A 16495-nucleotide genomic window follows, 5' to 3' on the forward strand; every position below is an offset into this window, starting at 1 on the left:
TGCGTACTGCTTCTCCTACTCTGTTTCTGTAAAATCCATAGTTTTTTCCTTACTTTTCACAGCTCATAGTTTTTCATGAATTTCCGTAGGGGGAAAAAAAAAAAAAACTACAAAGAATCCGTAGTAGTTGGAGTCTTCTTTTTGAATTTCCTCCCTTCAGATTCAAAAAGAATTCACCTATTAGTAATGAAAACATTACTAATAGGTGAAAATAACCTAAGTTTGCCATTCACTCCTTGATTGTTTTTCATTAAAACATCTTATTCTTGAGATGTATCTCAAATAGAAACACTGTGTAGTCAAAAAGAAAAGAAAACATCATAATTCTCTCTCATCTTGAACAGCTTAATTTGAAAAACAGACTTCGTTCTTATAATTAATTAAAAAAGAATTTTTAATAATAAAAATTTGTAATAATTAAAGAATTTTTTTAACTGTTAAAACATTCTTCTTGCACAATTTAATTTGCTGTCTAAAAAAGCACACAGAGATGAACAATTAAAAAAGCAAATTTTATTTACAAATTGAATAATTACATGATATGATTTATTAAAAATATCTTCACATATTCTTTTTTAGTTTTGAAATCTATACTATAGAAAATAATCTGTTACATGCATTTTAATATTTACATTAGATTAACATTTAAACAGGTTAACAATCAAAAAATACAATGAAATCCCTGCATAAATAATGATTGTAACTGCAAACTAAAACAAGTGTACATAACTACTTTAAATGACCAAAGACCCTTTAACAGAAGTCTTGTGTCTTTGAAACAGACCCATACACTAAAAAAAGACACAGCTAGCTCACATTATGTACGAGATATTACTGCCACATAGGGATTTGTGAATAAACAGTATAAATATTTAACATAGTCTACACAAATATTTCTTTTTACACAGAAATACTCAGAAGAGAAATAAATCAGCTTATTAAGATGTATTAAAAGAAATTTGAATTTCTTAAAACTTTTATTAAAACTAATAATATTTTAAAAATTTAAGATAAAAGTATTTTTGGAAATACTTTATTAAGGTTGTATTAGTATTTGTATATTAAGATGCAAAATACATACAAATTCAATGAAAATGTAGCTACTGCAACAAAGTTGATGATGAACTATCAGTGACAGTAACTGAATGATTTTTATATGTACTAAGTAATGTATATGCATTTTTAAGAATGTGACAAAACTGCAGTTATTGAGAAAACAATTAATAACAAACTTATCATTACGTGGTTTAAATGTAAAAAGTGGTTTATATTATAGTGTCTCCATATTTTGAATTTGTTTAACATATATCTATACCACCATATTTTACAAGACTACTGATTTTTAAAAAGGCATAAAATACTAGCTAATTAGTAACTTCAAACTTCTAAAAATAATTTTATACTTAAAATATAAGTTTATTAAGAATGTTACTGCTATTAATGATTGGAAATAATGGTATAACAATTCAATAAGAACAATGATCATGTAACACATATTTTATATGCTGCTCCAAGTAGTAGTAATATTTGTTTACTTTTTTGGGGGGGGGTACTGTCATCTACTTTGTAAAAAAAAATGCTTAAAGTTCTATCAATATTTGTTTTAAAGCCATTCAGGTTATTTGTACAAATTCACATCTATTTTGTAAACAGTTTGTCTCTATCAAGACTAACTTTCTTGGGAATACAATTTTCTTTTCTGTTTTACACTTCATTTGCTACTACTACTAAGTATTACGATATCTGAGACAAGTACATACTACTTTATATTAATCTTTTGAAAAATATCTTGCTGCTAACATAAGCTATCTTAAATATTCTAGAATAACAGACTTGGTTTTTGAAATATATGGAGTTCACTCAGTATTAAAATTTTGGCTTCAAATAACATCAGTCATTGTCAAAGCCAATGTAACTCCAACTGAAATTCTATCCATTATACTGTATTTCCATTTGATAGGTAGTTTCAAGAATGCAATAAAGCTTAATGCAAATAGATATAATTGTCTGCATGCAACTTACTCAGAAGTAATTCTTAATCAATTTAAGGGGGGGGTCATAAGTTTAACAAGAAATCTTGTCTAATAATAAAATAAATTTTCAGTGTTCATCTAAGCTTAAAAATGTTTTCTGAAAATGTACTTCAACATTCCATTACGAAAACAATTATAATATTCTAACACAACTTCTGCTAAAAAGTTTTTTAAAAAAAACTAATGAACATTTAAAAACTCCAATGATTAGAATTAAATCAAAATACAGCAAAGAACTTTCTACAGATTTAAATGGCATGATTTTAGAATAAGATATCCTGAGTTAAAAACCATCAAAAATGGTTATCTTTCACTTTTTGCTAATGTTGCATCTTTGAGTAACCATTTATGGTCAAGCTTTTATTTATTGCCGAATTCAGAATTTCATTTTTTTATAATGTCAATTTACCCGTATGATTTATGTTAAATTTTACTTTTTTAGTCCAAAGGGGCCCTGAAGGACTATCGTTTTCGTTTTGCGACTGATTTTGTGTTGGTTCACTAAAAACGTCAGTTTCACTTTTCAAACTGTTGCCACCAAATGTAAGAGTCCTGCATTATATTTGAAGAAATTAAATAATGAAAAATCTGTGTAAATGTATGCATATTTCTTGCATTGTGAAAAAACAACGGTACACAGAGCTATTGAATTTTGAATGATATAACACTAGTGCGAATATGGAAGCTCAAATTTGAAATTTGTTTTATTACCAATTTTATATTTTGTAAATCTTTAATGAATTTTTGATTAACAAACTCAAGGATTTCAAAGCGAGTAATGGCAACGTTGTTCAGAAAAAACATTTTTACCTCCTGCGTGTGAGCCTGCATATCAGAAACTCTAAAGATATGCTCAATTTAAAACTATTTTGCGATATTGCTCTTGAACTGAATTTTATGGTTTAAGTGTGACGAATGTGATATTTAATAAATAAAGGTAACAGAAAAAATGTTTAAAAAATGCCCCTTCAGATGTAATTTAAAATCTGAAACCTTTCAAATTTTTTTTTTACTCTATCCCCCCCCCAATTTAATGTGTTCTCATGCTTTTAAGTTAACATGCATCCCCAGAATTAAAAAGCATATGAAAATTCATGGAGCATAAGCATCTTGGCAGGTTTTAAATTTATATCATTCCTACTCTGAAGTGTAGAAATAACACCGACAACACAACTGCAATTAATTAGAATTATTTACAAATTATAGCCTACAGATTAGGAAACAAAATAAATTTTAATTTTAATTTATATTTGTTTCATTTTTTAAATACTATTTCTTGCATTTGAAATTTTATTGGTATGTTGCTCCTTCACAAAATTGCACATAACACATCCTCATTCTAAAAATGAGATACATTCCGCAAGAGAAGAAAAGGAAGAATGACCTTGTTTGCATAACTCAAGTGATTTCTGAGGTCATCGGAATGTATTTCATTGTTTTTACCTCCATGCATAAGCTTGCAAAAAAATTTTCAGTGTAACTAAGCGATACCCTGTTCCATGAAGAACCAATTTAAATATTTCTGTTAACACTAAATCCTAATGTGGCAGTTTAAAATTCAGTGTCTAGTTCCAAAGAAACAACAACTGCAATCCATCCATAAAAATCAATATATCTCACATTTTCAAATAAATATCTCATTTAACAGAAGTTCCACTGTTGCCACGCAAAAAAGGGTGATGAAAACATGTAATGAATTTTATACAGTAATAAATAAGCATCTTTGCATGGCAACAATGTGCTTCTCTTTACACAAAGACTAGTAAAAAATTTAATATTTTCTTATACAATTAAGTAGCAGAAACTATACAGTTTGTAGATTAAGCACCCCTTATAATCATGTCAAAGAAAAGTGCGCTTAGAGAAGCACAATTTGAAAAACTCAGCTTTTTATTAGAATTAAGAATTACTATATTTTAAATTTAAAATACACAACCATGCACAAATTAATTCACAAAAATTTCATGAGTAAATTCTATCTGAATTTATAGAACATATACTTTGTTGAGATTATAGAAATAATGCAGCCTTAAAATTTCCACATGAACATATAACTGATAAGTCTGAAGTATTAAGATGTCTGGTTCATAGTATAGAAATATGCTTATAATATTAATCTATAAAATCCAAGCTCACTTAGAAAACTAATATATACACAAATTTACTTAATATTTTATGTATTAAAATTTTTCAAAAGAGCAGTAAAGAAAAGAATAAATTCACATCTTGGATTTCACTATGTTTCTTCTGAACATGCAATTTATGAAGTCTGAATTAAGAATATTTCTTTCTATGAAAGATCTTTTTTAGATAATCATTAGATAAAATAAGTCAATGGTTAAAATTAGTATTATAGGGTTACAAATATCAAAAACTTTTTGTAACAGTTATATACAGGTCAATGAACATTTGTACTGCATTTCAACCAATCAAAAATATTGTTGATTTACAGCAAAGATTACCGAGATTCATTAAAGCTATTATGATGGAAGGAAATTCAGAGCTCTTCGACATTTAGTAGGATCTTTAGATAGTTAGATATATTATGTTAATAGATATAATTGACAGAAAAATATTTATGCATTAATTGTGAAATTACATAATTTTACATATTTTTGTGCTAATTGTCTTTTAATTTATTAATTAAAAAATTAATTTGTGAAATGCACTGATTTTTAAGGGCAGCCTATATTTCACAGCACTTTAACAAAATAAAGGCCGATCCAAATAAGTTAAAAATAATAAAATTTACATACAGTGGACCAAGAATTTATTTTAAAATTTAGAATACACAATGCTCTTTATTTTGAGATGATGATTGGGAGATGAAAGGCACTTTTAAATTCAGAAGGCACTAATTTTAAGCTTAACCCCTCAAAGAAATTATATCATACTAGAATAACACCATATTTAAATCTTAAAAAATTTCAAAAGGCAATCAGCAACATTTCATTTTATTCTCCTTTAATTATTACAAATTGCAACACTATATAATTCATTCTGGTAGTATTTATGCATCATCATGGTATACTCATGATGATGCATAAAATTTTAGGAAGGACTGAGCTATGATCATATCAATTTATGGGAGGACTACATGAATAATGATGTCAGTAAACTAGGTTGAAAATATTTTAACCCTTAAACTTCATAAAATTATAACTAATCTTATTTGTGATACATTTATAAACAATTTTAAAGATTGAAGGGATTAAAGAAAATCAAACTTCCAGTCAGAAAGCTCTTTTTTTCAGCCCAAGAAATGCCCTTTTAGTTATATGCATATTTGTTTTTGATTATGATAATGAGAACCTCTAAATCTCCCATATTATACAATGCATAGTTCAATGTGTTAATCATGGTGAAGGTATTAAGGATGCAAAAAATTAAAACCTCTCTAAAAAACTTAACCAATAAACTTAATGCACAATAAATAGTAAATGCCAGTTTTAAAAATCATGTATAAATGCATTCAACTTTTAAATTTCTGTACAAGGGGAAAAAGTTTGTATTTATGCAAATCCATAACTTCTATCTTTTTTTAATATGCTGTTTAAATTATCCTATGTTAAACAACACATTTAAGTTATCCTCAATTAAATGTTTGACGGCTCCCATTTTTTTAAACGTTTTTTCTGATAAAATTAAATGCAACTAAAATATAAGTATTCTTGATAATGTATTCTGCAGTTTTTCAAGCAAGTACCTAGCTGAACATTTACTCAATGGAAATTGTAACTGTGTGCAAGCAAATCAGCAGCCATAAACTTCCATAATTAAAAATAGTAATTCCATTTTCCTGAACATTAAAATGGGAGAATTTATTTGCAAGAAAAACAAAATTATCCTCCAGCAGGAAAAATGACTATCCTAAACTTATGATAAGAACCCTTAATTTTAGCCTTGTCTCTATAATGAGTACTTGAAAAACTTTACATATATAATCTTTAAAAAAGCTAATAGTTTCTCCCATTAACAGAAAATTAATCGCAAACAAATCTGATATAAACAGCACAAACAAATTCAACTTCATTTAAAATGTTTTAAACATGATTGTATTTAAAAACTTGTTGAGCTTTATAATAAACTTCTTGCTTTTATCTCGGAAGATAAAAATAAAAACTCAACTATACATTGCACATTTACATAAACTTTAATAATTTTCAAATAAATATTTGAAAATTTCTTTTTTGTACTGTTTTCTTATTTGTTATGCATATTTAAGATAACTATTGATTTAAAAACAAAGTGAGAGAGAGAGAGAGCAGTAAGATTTGGGGGGGGGGAATATCCATGAAATTTACACGGGGCAATTGCAAATAATCTCACATCTTATATTTGTACTAAATATTTTGTATATAAAAACAGACTTGTTCTAAGCACATTTCAAATTTATATTATAATACATATAGATACAAAAAACTTATGAATTTGCTATATTTCTTGTCTATTTTTTGAAGTCACACAAATAGCAAACAGGAACATAATAATGAAAGATGATGTCTGAAAATATGATGAATGTAAGCTCCTGTATTGTTTATTTTTTAACTGCAGTTTTTTTGGCAATTGTCTCTCACTCATAAGTTCATAATCTTCATAAAATCCTTGAAACTTGAGAATTTCTCAGAGTTAATCACAGTGCTATAAAAATTTAACTTATATTATCTAATTCAACCATTTCACTAATGTTATCTAATTACATGGTTGAATTATTATCCTCTGACTCAATAACACAAAATACTTTTCCTTCCCAGAGTGGAAGAATATCATGGTCTTCAGTAATTTCCTCAAAGACTACTCCTGTGCCAAAATCATCATTGGCTTTCTTGAAAAAATACCTAAAAAATAAACATTAAAACATAAAATCAGCACGTAATTTTAGAAGAAAAATAATTTCACAAATCACATTTTACTAATTAATAATATATATATATATTTTTAACATTTACTTTCAGTCACATATAATGTTTCAGATGCTAGTTTTATGAAATTAATTTTTTTAAGACCAAAGAATACATTTGGCCGAAAATCAATTCTGTAATTTTGAGTGAAATGAAATGGGCCAGAAGCTACTTTGTTTATTTTTTGTAAATTGATTTGTTAACTTTGCTGTTATTTATTATTTGAATAACTGCACAGAAGTACAGCCTCCCAGTATATATGTTACAATATTCAATTAACTTAAAAACAAATTTTAAATGGATGTTATTATCAAAGAAATACATTTAATTAAAATAGTGATCCAAACTAGAGCATATCCAATGGCTGTCCAAACCATCACACCAGTTGCAGAGCCCCTATGTAGGAATCAAATACAAGCAGGCGACATGCAGTCTCCTCGGAGCCTCTAGACACATATACGGCCATCAGAATACTGCATGCAAAACCGGAACTCATCTGAAAACAGAACATTGTGCCAGTCCTGTATACAACTATGTCATTTGGTACATCAGGGTCACCGTCTCCCTTTATGCTGCATTCTCATAGGAAGCCGAAGTAATGGTCGCCGTGCTCATAGTTCACGTTGCTGCAAACGTCGACACACCGCACGAGCGGATACCGGGCGCACTACAAACAAGTCCTTTTTTTTACTAATGGTCCATTATGTGGTTGTATGGTTTTGCAGGGCTGATCTCATAATTATATCTTCCTCTCGGGCATTAGTCATGGGAAGGTGTTGAGATCCTGTATGCTATTCAGTATGACCCTCAGCAACCCACTGGTTCCATATTTGCATGACAGTGGTTGGGTGGCGATTAGCGTGATGGGCGATATAATGGAACGATTATCCACACTCTCGAAAGGCAACGATTCTGCCTCTATTGAATTCTAACATTTGCTGGTAAGCATTTCTTATTATTATTTGAGGCATAATACAATATTCTGCACAAACTCCGACCCTACAAAGTGCTTTCTGAATGAGAAATCCAGTACACAACTTTTCTTTTATGCAGTGCTTCATACGTTGTTTCTCCCTCCTGCATCATCTAAATGCGCTGAAATCCTAATCATTTGCATATCCCAACCTCTTCTTCCATTCATGTACTTCTGATATTCCTCAGATTATTCCTTCCTGGTGTTGCAATTTTAAAGGCCAACAGTGTAGTAATATTCCAAAGCAATTCTCAAACAGTTTCATTATTTACTGATTCTTTCCTATTCTCACACTGAACTTACAATCCGAGTTTAATAAACTTCACTGATGGCATACAAACTCAAGTTCCAGGATGTTAAATTGCAGCTATGACTTTTATTTCTTACAGGGAATATACAGATTCAGGACAAAGACCTGAGCCATTTTGAGGATTGGTAATTAACGGCATCCTGGTTATGATAGAAACAATGTGTAACAGTGCCCTATCCTATTGTAATATGTCTGGATGATATGCTTAATTTCATAAAGGAAGAGAAGATTCTGGTGATGACTCACGGGATCAATAGACATTCTATGGAAACTGTAAAGAAAATTAACTGTGCCTTCTATATGGAAGTCCTTGATTACCTGCTCAGGAAGAATCATTACATGAATCCATACCTATAAGAATGCAGCAATCATTTCTTCCTGAATGACAATGCATGGGTACACTCAGACCCAATCATCTAACCTCTGGATTTCGCTCTGATTGAATTTAGTGCAAAGGGGCTTTGTCACTGAAGGACTACTGTTTTCATTTTGAGATTTTGTATTGAATCACTATAAACAGTGAATTACTTTTCAAACTGTTGCCACCAAATGTTACAGTCCTGCATTATATTTGAAGAAATTAAATGATGAAAAATCTGCATAAATGTATGTATATTTCTCACACTTTGATAAAACAACAGTACATAGAGCAATTGAATTTTAAATGAAGTAATCCTGCTGCGAATATGGGCATGAGGAAGACCAAATTTGAAATTTGGAATTTGTTTTATTATCGATTTCATATTTCGTAAAACTTTTAATGAATTTTTGACTAACAAACTCAACAATTTAAAAGCGAGCAATGGCAATACTCTAAGGGGGGAGGGACATTTTTATCTCCAGCGCATGAGACTGTGTATCGGAAATTCTAAAGATATGCTCATTTTAAAATTATTTTGCGACATTGCTATTGAACTGAATTTTATGGTTTATAAGTGCAAAGAACATTATTTAATAAATAAAGGTAACACACAAAACGTTAAAAAAAAAAGCCCCTTTGGACGTAATTCAGATTTTAAAGCATGAAATTAATTTTAGTTGCCATCTTTTGAGAAAAGCAGGAGAAAAACGCATTTCCTATACAATATTTTTTTTTTGGGGGGGGGGCCAATGCTAAGAAAACTATAACTTAATATTACAGTGAAATTTTCAAGAGTATTTTAGTTAGCAAATTCAAAATTGTTTTTAAGATTTGGTATTATAATCAAAATTTCTGGAAAATTATTATTTATAACCACAGTTTGCTGGAAAGCTTTTAAATTCCCTCATAGCTACAGTAATCCTGAAACTTAATGCCAAAACTATGTATGTGATTTTATTACAAAAACTGCTCCTTTCATTCTAAGCATACCTCAATGTAACAGGGAATGCAAAATTCTGCCAATGCCACTTTACATTGTTTTAGAAAGGCAATTATTTTTTAAAAAATCTTTTTTCATTACTTTATTAAAAGAAATTATATTAAAAAATCTGATGTGGACACAACTTTCTTGAATGGCTTATTAATTTATACATATATTTTGCTGCACTTCATTTAACATTACTTTTTAAACTTATTCTAACTTAATTAACCCTTTAAGTTAAAAATAGCATCCAAATTTGCAAATTTTAAAATTAAACATCACTGTCATTTTTTTGTCACATAAGAGTAAAACTGCTTTTAATTTTACTTTTTCACAACAGGTTTAAAACTTTCCCAAATATTAGCAATTGTGAGACCACTTTAAAGGTTAGATTTCGTTCATTGTCGAAAATTAATTATTTTTTAAAAATTTTCCATCGCCAAAACAAATATTTTTGTTATTTAAAACACTTTAATTGGTACTTTGACCAATGACTTCAAAAATAAAGGCCAGATAAGGGCTCTTGAAGCCAGGTAAGCCATTATGTGTATATACATATATAGCGTGTGTGTATACACATATGCACACATACACACACACACATACATACAGTGGAAGGAAGCTTCATAAACAGAAGAAGAATTAGAAGGAAGCTTCATAAACAGGGAATTGCTGGCCGTGCTGCAATTGAGAAGCCACTCATCAGTGATGCTAATGCCCGTAACAGGAAAAGGTGGTGTTTAAGTCATAAAGCCTGGACTATAGAGCAGTGGAAGCAAGTAATATGGTCTGATGAGTCTTCTTTCACATTGTTTCCCACTTCTGACCGCGTTTACGTCTGGAGAACGCCATCTCAAGCCTATAATACAGATTGCTAGTTGCCAAGAGTGAAACATGGCGGGGGTTCTGTTATGGTTTGGGCAGCCATATCGTGGTTCTCTGCTAGCCCCATGATAACTGTGTCAGGGCACATGACTGCCAAGACTTATGTGAACATTTTGGCCGATCAAGTTCATCCCATGGTACAAACTTTGTTCCTCGATGGTGATGGTGTCTTCCAAGACGACAAAGCCCCTGTTCACACAGCTCACATTGTCCAGGACTGGTTTTCTGAGCATGAGGATGAGTTGTCCCATCTCCCCTGGCCACCACAGTCACCAGACCTGAATATTATCGAACCTTTGTAGTCTACATAGGAACGGAAAGTGCGTTCTCGTTATCCACCGCCAACATCGTTATCTGAACTTGCCACCGTTTTGCAGGAAGAATGGTATAATATTCCCATGGCAAACATACAGGAACTGTATTTATCCATTCCGAGAAGACTGCAAGCTGTTTTGGATGCCAACGGGTTTCCTACACCATATTAAGCAAAGAAACATGTTTTTTTAAAGGTGTTTCCATATTTTTGTCCAACCCCTGTATATATATTTGTTACCATGAAAAACCAAAATCTGGTCAATGTCAACATTCAAAGAGGTTTATGTCCAAAATATTAGCAAAATATCCGTATTTCTCACTTACACCAGCAAATGTTGATATTCGCCATGCACTGACTGTGAATGTTAAATAAAAATACTTTTGCTGCGCTTGTAAATCATACTTTATTATTGAAGCATATTATGACGTATGTCAGAACAGGAGAATGCCTAAGTAACAGCACATGTAAATAAACTCCTGAACTTAAACCGAATAGTATATTCTGAATGAGGAAAGAAAACACCAAAAATAAAGTTACTTAATTATGTAATTGATGTTATACAATCTGATTTATTGCAACAACTTAAGTGTTATGACACTGAATTGCACAAGAATCCCTCACTTTTAGAATGCCTCTAGATCTGTCTTCTCAACTTCTTGTTTCAACCTCCACCAGAGCATATTTGTCCTTGTGGACATATACCGGTGATAGTACAAATGTAACTAAATATCCAGCCTTTCAGCATCACATTTCGTATGCATTGATAATGCATTTGGTATGCATTCACTAGAGAATGTCGACATTCTCCAATTTTGGTCTTTCACAGTAACATATATATAACGGTAACATATATTTCACAGTAATATATATATTTATATATATAGATAGATGTTTTGCACTATCAATTGCAATAAAAAAATGAGGTATATGTTACAGCAGTCCCATATACAAAATTGTAATGTTTTACAGCTTATCAGTTTATAATAATGCGAGATACACACATATGTCTATATACAGACATTTGGGGCGGGGGAACTTCTGAATCCATTTCACTGTTTTTTTTGGGGGGAGAATCCTTTATTCTGTCCATACTTAGAGATATCATGACAAAAAAAAATCATCCATGTAGATTCAAAAATAGTCAAAATGTATGTTTCTGTTGAAATACACTCTGTCACAAAAAAATATATGCACCCAGAATGAAATGAACTACTATTAGAAAACTTACCATATATGTAGTATATGAGGAGAGAAACAAATGATTATAAATTCAGAACAAAAGATCATTTAATTAATAACTTATGGCATGAAAATGTTTGCAGATCAGTAAGTAGTATAGCCACCACAGTATGTCATCGAATCAAGTAGGTATCCTATGACTCCCTGTGGAAGATCATGCCATAACCTTTGAAACTGGGCAGTTAATTCACCAATATTTCGGAACAGATGCAGTTGCCTTCCAAGCATGTCCCAAATGTGCTCTATTGACGAGAGGACTAGTGGCCTGGCAGACAAATGGAGTACCTGGTATCCTTGAAGATACTGTTGGGAGAGTCGTGCAGTATGTTGGCGAGCGTTGTCTGGCTGATAAATGGTGCCTGGACAACTTGATAGCATACGCAGTACAGCCGGCATTAAAACATTGTCAACATAACTACAAGTCATCACAATGTCTTGAAGGATAAATAGAGGTGATCGTGTGTCCCAAAAAATTGCTCCCCACACTATCACATCTTGTGTGGCCGTCTGCCGACTGAAAACAAATGCCGGATTGGACTGCTGGCCTGACCACCTCCACACGTACGTTCGTTAGTCATCAGCACTGAGACTGAATCAGCATTCATTGCTGAAAATCACATGCAGTCAGTCAAACTCCAGCCTGCTTGAGTTTGGCAAAATCCAGTCAACACTGCCCATGATGTGAGGTCACTGGTAGGCATCTTAATGGACATCTGTAGTATATACTATCATCGCCCAGTCATGTCCGAATGGTTTCCCTTGATACCACTGGATGCCTGGAAGTGGTTAATGGCATCAAATCGATGCTAACAATGTTGTTGGTGCGGGGTGGCCTCTCTTATGATTGCATGATCCTCACACTCATTTGTGTTCCTAGGAAGTCCTGACCTTCTGTGATCCAATGTCGCTAACACCAAGCAACTATTATATTGCTCCGACCGAGGTGATGACCAATACACGAGTTCAACAAACCTGCTTCTCTAAGGCCTACTATACACCCCTTTTCAAAGTCTGACAACTGTTCATACTGCCACTGGTTATGTCTCAGAGGTATCTCTAGTCACAATACCATGCATCTAAGTTGACAGATTGGATTGAATAGGTACGAACAATCATGCTTTCTAAAGTCTCCCAGCTGCACATCTCATATGCACCTAGCACGCTTAGCCTTGTCTCACTGGCATGAAAATTTAAATCATTTGCATATATCTTACAAGATTACATTCCCGCCGAGTTTCGTGACTGGTTTTGATTTCTTCTGGGTGCATATATTTTTTCGTGACAAGTGTATGATACTTGTAAAAACAAGAAACAGTTGTTATAAAATGTACAGGTTTAAAAACATAACTACAAGACTTTTTCTTAATATTTCTGAAGAATGAACAGTACCTATATCAGCATTGTATATTTGACAACCCAATAAGAATTAAAAATTAGTCTTATATATACATACATATATAATAAAAATGCCATTAAGAAGCATTATGGAGTTTTTAACCATTAAGACATTATGTTCAGAACCATAATACTCTTATAGCAGCCTTTAGTTTTCATTTGTTACAAAGGGGGGTGATTCACAGAATTACAACATTTACTCAATGTTTTGCCTTTTTAGGAAAGAAGTATTTAGAAAAAATAAAGTGTTTTGAAACTAAACTAAACATTCCTTTTTTTTTAAATCAAAAAATATTCACAATATAACACCATACCACAATGCAAATATTTTTCTTAGGCATTGTTGACAAGGCCTGAGATTGATGGAAAAAGCATACCTGAAGTTTCCTTTCTTGGATAAAATAGATTTAAATTGTCTTAGAGTTATATTTTTCCCACGAAATTTTGATAAATAAGGCACTGAATGTCGACCATAACTGTAGCCAATAGCTGTATATTCACTGGACCCAGTGCTTGATGGTCCTTCCATAGGATTGCTAGGATACCTTTTACTTTGTCTCCTAATTAAACAAAAACATCGTAAGAGAAAAGAAATCACAGTAATAAACTTTAAAAATTCTATTAAAAAGGTAACTGACCTATAACTCTCATCTACTGATTCACACAATTTAGATTTCATCCTTGGAATAAAAAAAAAAAAAAAAATCAAAATAAATTGTAATCATGTCCAAAATTACCTTGACATGCATAGAAACTTAAATAGAAACAAAAAATTTCTTTAGCACAATTTCAAAACACATAAAAAGAAATAGAAGAACTAAATATGAAATATAAATGTCACAAAACCGAAATAATAAGCAAAAGCATTTTTATAAGTTAATACTTCAGAAGCAAATGCAGATTTTTGACAGTTGTATGAAACAGCATTTATCCTACCCTCTACACACATATCTCAGTGTGATTTCGTATGATGGTTAATTAAAGTTTAGAGAAACGTTCCATGTTTTCAACTATAAGCTCTTCAAAATATTGAGATCTCTAGATAGATGATTTTGTCATGCAACAGCTATTCTAATGATAACCCTCATTTTTTCCATAGGATTAAAATCAGGAAGTTTGTTTTGCCAATTTATTCACTCAATGCTTTCAAGAAACTTTTCAACCATTCTAATAGGCACAAGTTATTATTTATAAAAGAAAGTCAGCGTCATGCTCACCCCTAAAAAGTCTTGCAAAGTTGTGGGCTTCTTTGTATCTTCAAAATAGCAAGAAAAGCAAAAGGCTGAGAAAAATTGTTCTATGTAAGCACAATTTGAAAATATCAGAATATTTATAACCATGATTTTATTTGGCATAGAGCCTACTAGAAAATCTTATGGACTATATGAGAAACTATTACCAAAATCGGTAAGATTGATTCTGTTCTGTCCTGTTATCATTATCAGTGTTTAAGAAGATATTAAAAAAGGGGGATAAATATAAACTACAGCAACTGCCAAGCTTCATGCTAAAAATTAGTTTATTACCCTCATTTTGAGAGAGAAAAAAATTAGTTTATTACAGCAAAAGTCTGATATTCCATTTGGGTCTACAGCGGCATCAGATTATAAAGTATGTCACAATATAAAATTATAATAATGCTGCAAAATGATATGTTTATAGGTACCGAATACTTTGTGGAATGAAGAAAGTAACATACAGCAATTCTTATTATTTCTTATTTTTTAATGGCAATTTTTTAGTGGCTGCCAAATTTTGAAAATGTACTGAATGCCTCACTACTCAGTGATTTGGCTGAAATTTCTTTTTTATCAGCTCTCCATTCCTTTGCTATCTGTGAATTCAACAACCTTCGAATTAAGATGCTATCACTAACTTTTCCACAATTAGTTCATTTTTATTACTTTCAATCCATTTAATAATTTAAATTTAAATTTCTGAAAGAATGATTTTTTTTCTTTTTTGAAGTAAATCATTTAGGTGTTTTTTCTAACTAAGACAAGTTGGTGACTGGATAGCTTTTGTTGCATATCTGCTTCAAATGTAAATAGCACAAGATAACTAATAAATATAGACAAAATAATTGGCATATATCATGCTTAATATGAAAATAAGGGACATCCTAATTTAAAAGATACCCCCAATTTAATTATTTCCATTAGTTTCTTGACAGCTCTAAACTGAAATTTGACTATACTAATATGTAATTACTAATATGTATTACTAATATGTATATATTTACATCTCTAATCTACAAGTGTGAGTTACAAAGAACAACAAATTTGCGTTTGTCTTTCTAGTCTACAAGCAGCAGCTATTTAATTTCAAAAAACGATGCTTTTGCAAGTGCTAAAACATGCAAACAATCTTATTCACCAGATGAACAAAAAACAGAATACAGTTAGCAACAGCAAAGTGACAAGCAGTGTCTTCACAAACATGAATGTCTTCTTAAACTCTTAACTTAATGCATAAATTGTAAATGCAATGAAATAGCTGGGAATTTTCAAAAAACAATAAAAAATCGCTGAATGTTATAAACTGCTAATTGCACCAAGGTCTTCTTGGAATGTTGATAGTAAAATTTTCCGAATCTGATCTCATTAAACTATCCAATCTGATCAGATTAAGTAACTAATTTTAATGTCATTTTTTATAACATAAGAAATCAGCTACATGTTTTGCAACTGCATTCTTGTAACTTTGGGTTGAAAGGCTTACTTTATTTTCCCCATTTTTGCTCTGCTTTCATCCTCAAGCCTTCTTCTCGCTTCCAAAAGATTTGTGGTAGTGTCAGAAGGAGGCATAAGTGGTGCTGAAGGATCTGGAGTAATCTGTGTAGCAATACAGGTCCATGAAGAATTTCCATAATTTAGAGGTGCAGGACGTGAACAATTATAAATTATATCCTTTTGACTGGAACTAAAAAATAAATTTATTTTAAAATAGGAGACAAAAACTTAAATGCTGAAAATGCATTAAGAACAAGTATTTAAATGATGGTATGTTATTTAAATACATTATTAAAATAAAAATTTAAAACTAGATAGTTTAAAAAACTGTTTATTAATCTAAGAAGTACATTTCAGTTCAATTTCGT

At 31.1% G+C, this 16495-nt stretch overlaps 1 protein-coding gene across 6 annotated transcripts in view; it reads right to left on the reverse strand.

The window, feature by feature from the left end:
• Positions 1-493: 493 nt before the first annotated feature.
• Positions 494-16495, reverse strand: part of LOC118199305 (axin-1-like) — a 137520-nt gene continuing 121518 nt past the window's right edge. For 5 of the 6 annotated variants that reach the window (XM_085819340.1, XM_085819341.1, XM_085819344.1 and 2 more), the window contains 4 exons: positions 16117-16317; positions 14034-14075; positions 13773-13955; positions 494-6871 (listed from right to left, as the gene is read on the reverse strand). In XM_085819340.1, the coding sequence (XP_085675466.1) occupies positions 6730-6871; positions 13773-13955; positions 14034-14075; positions 16117-16317 (568 nt within the window). In that variant the 3' untranslated portion in view covers positions 494-6729. The remainder of the gene's footprint in view (positions 6872-13772; positions 13956-14033; positions 14076-16116; positions 16318-16495) is intronic. The other variant, XM_085819345.1, reaches the window with a different exon arrangement.

The sequence above is a fragment of the Stegodyphus dumicola genome, chromosome 6 (assembly GCF_044657685.1).
Source record: "Stegodyphus dumicola isolate Sdum_Otavi_A_Nest chromosome 6, ASM4465768v1".
In the NCBI taxonomy this organism is placed as follows: Eukaryota; Metazoa; Arthropoda; class Arachnida; order Araneae; family Eresidae; genus Stegodyphus; species Stegodyphus dumicola.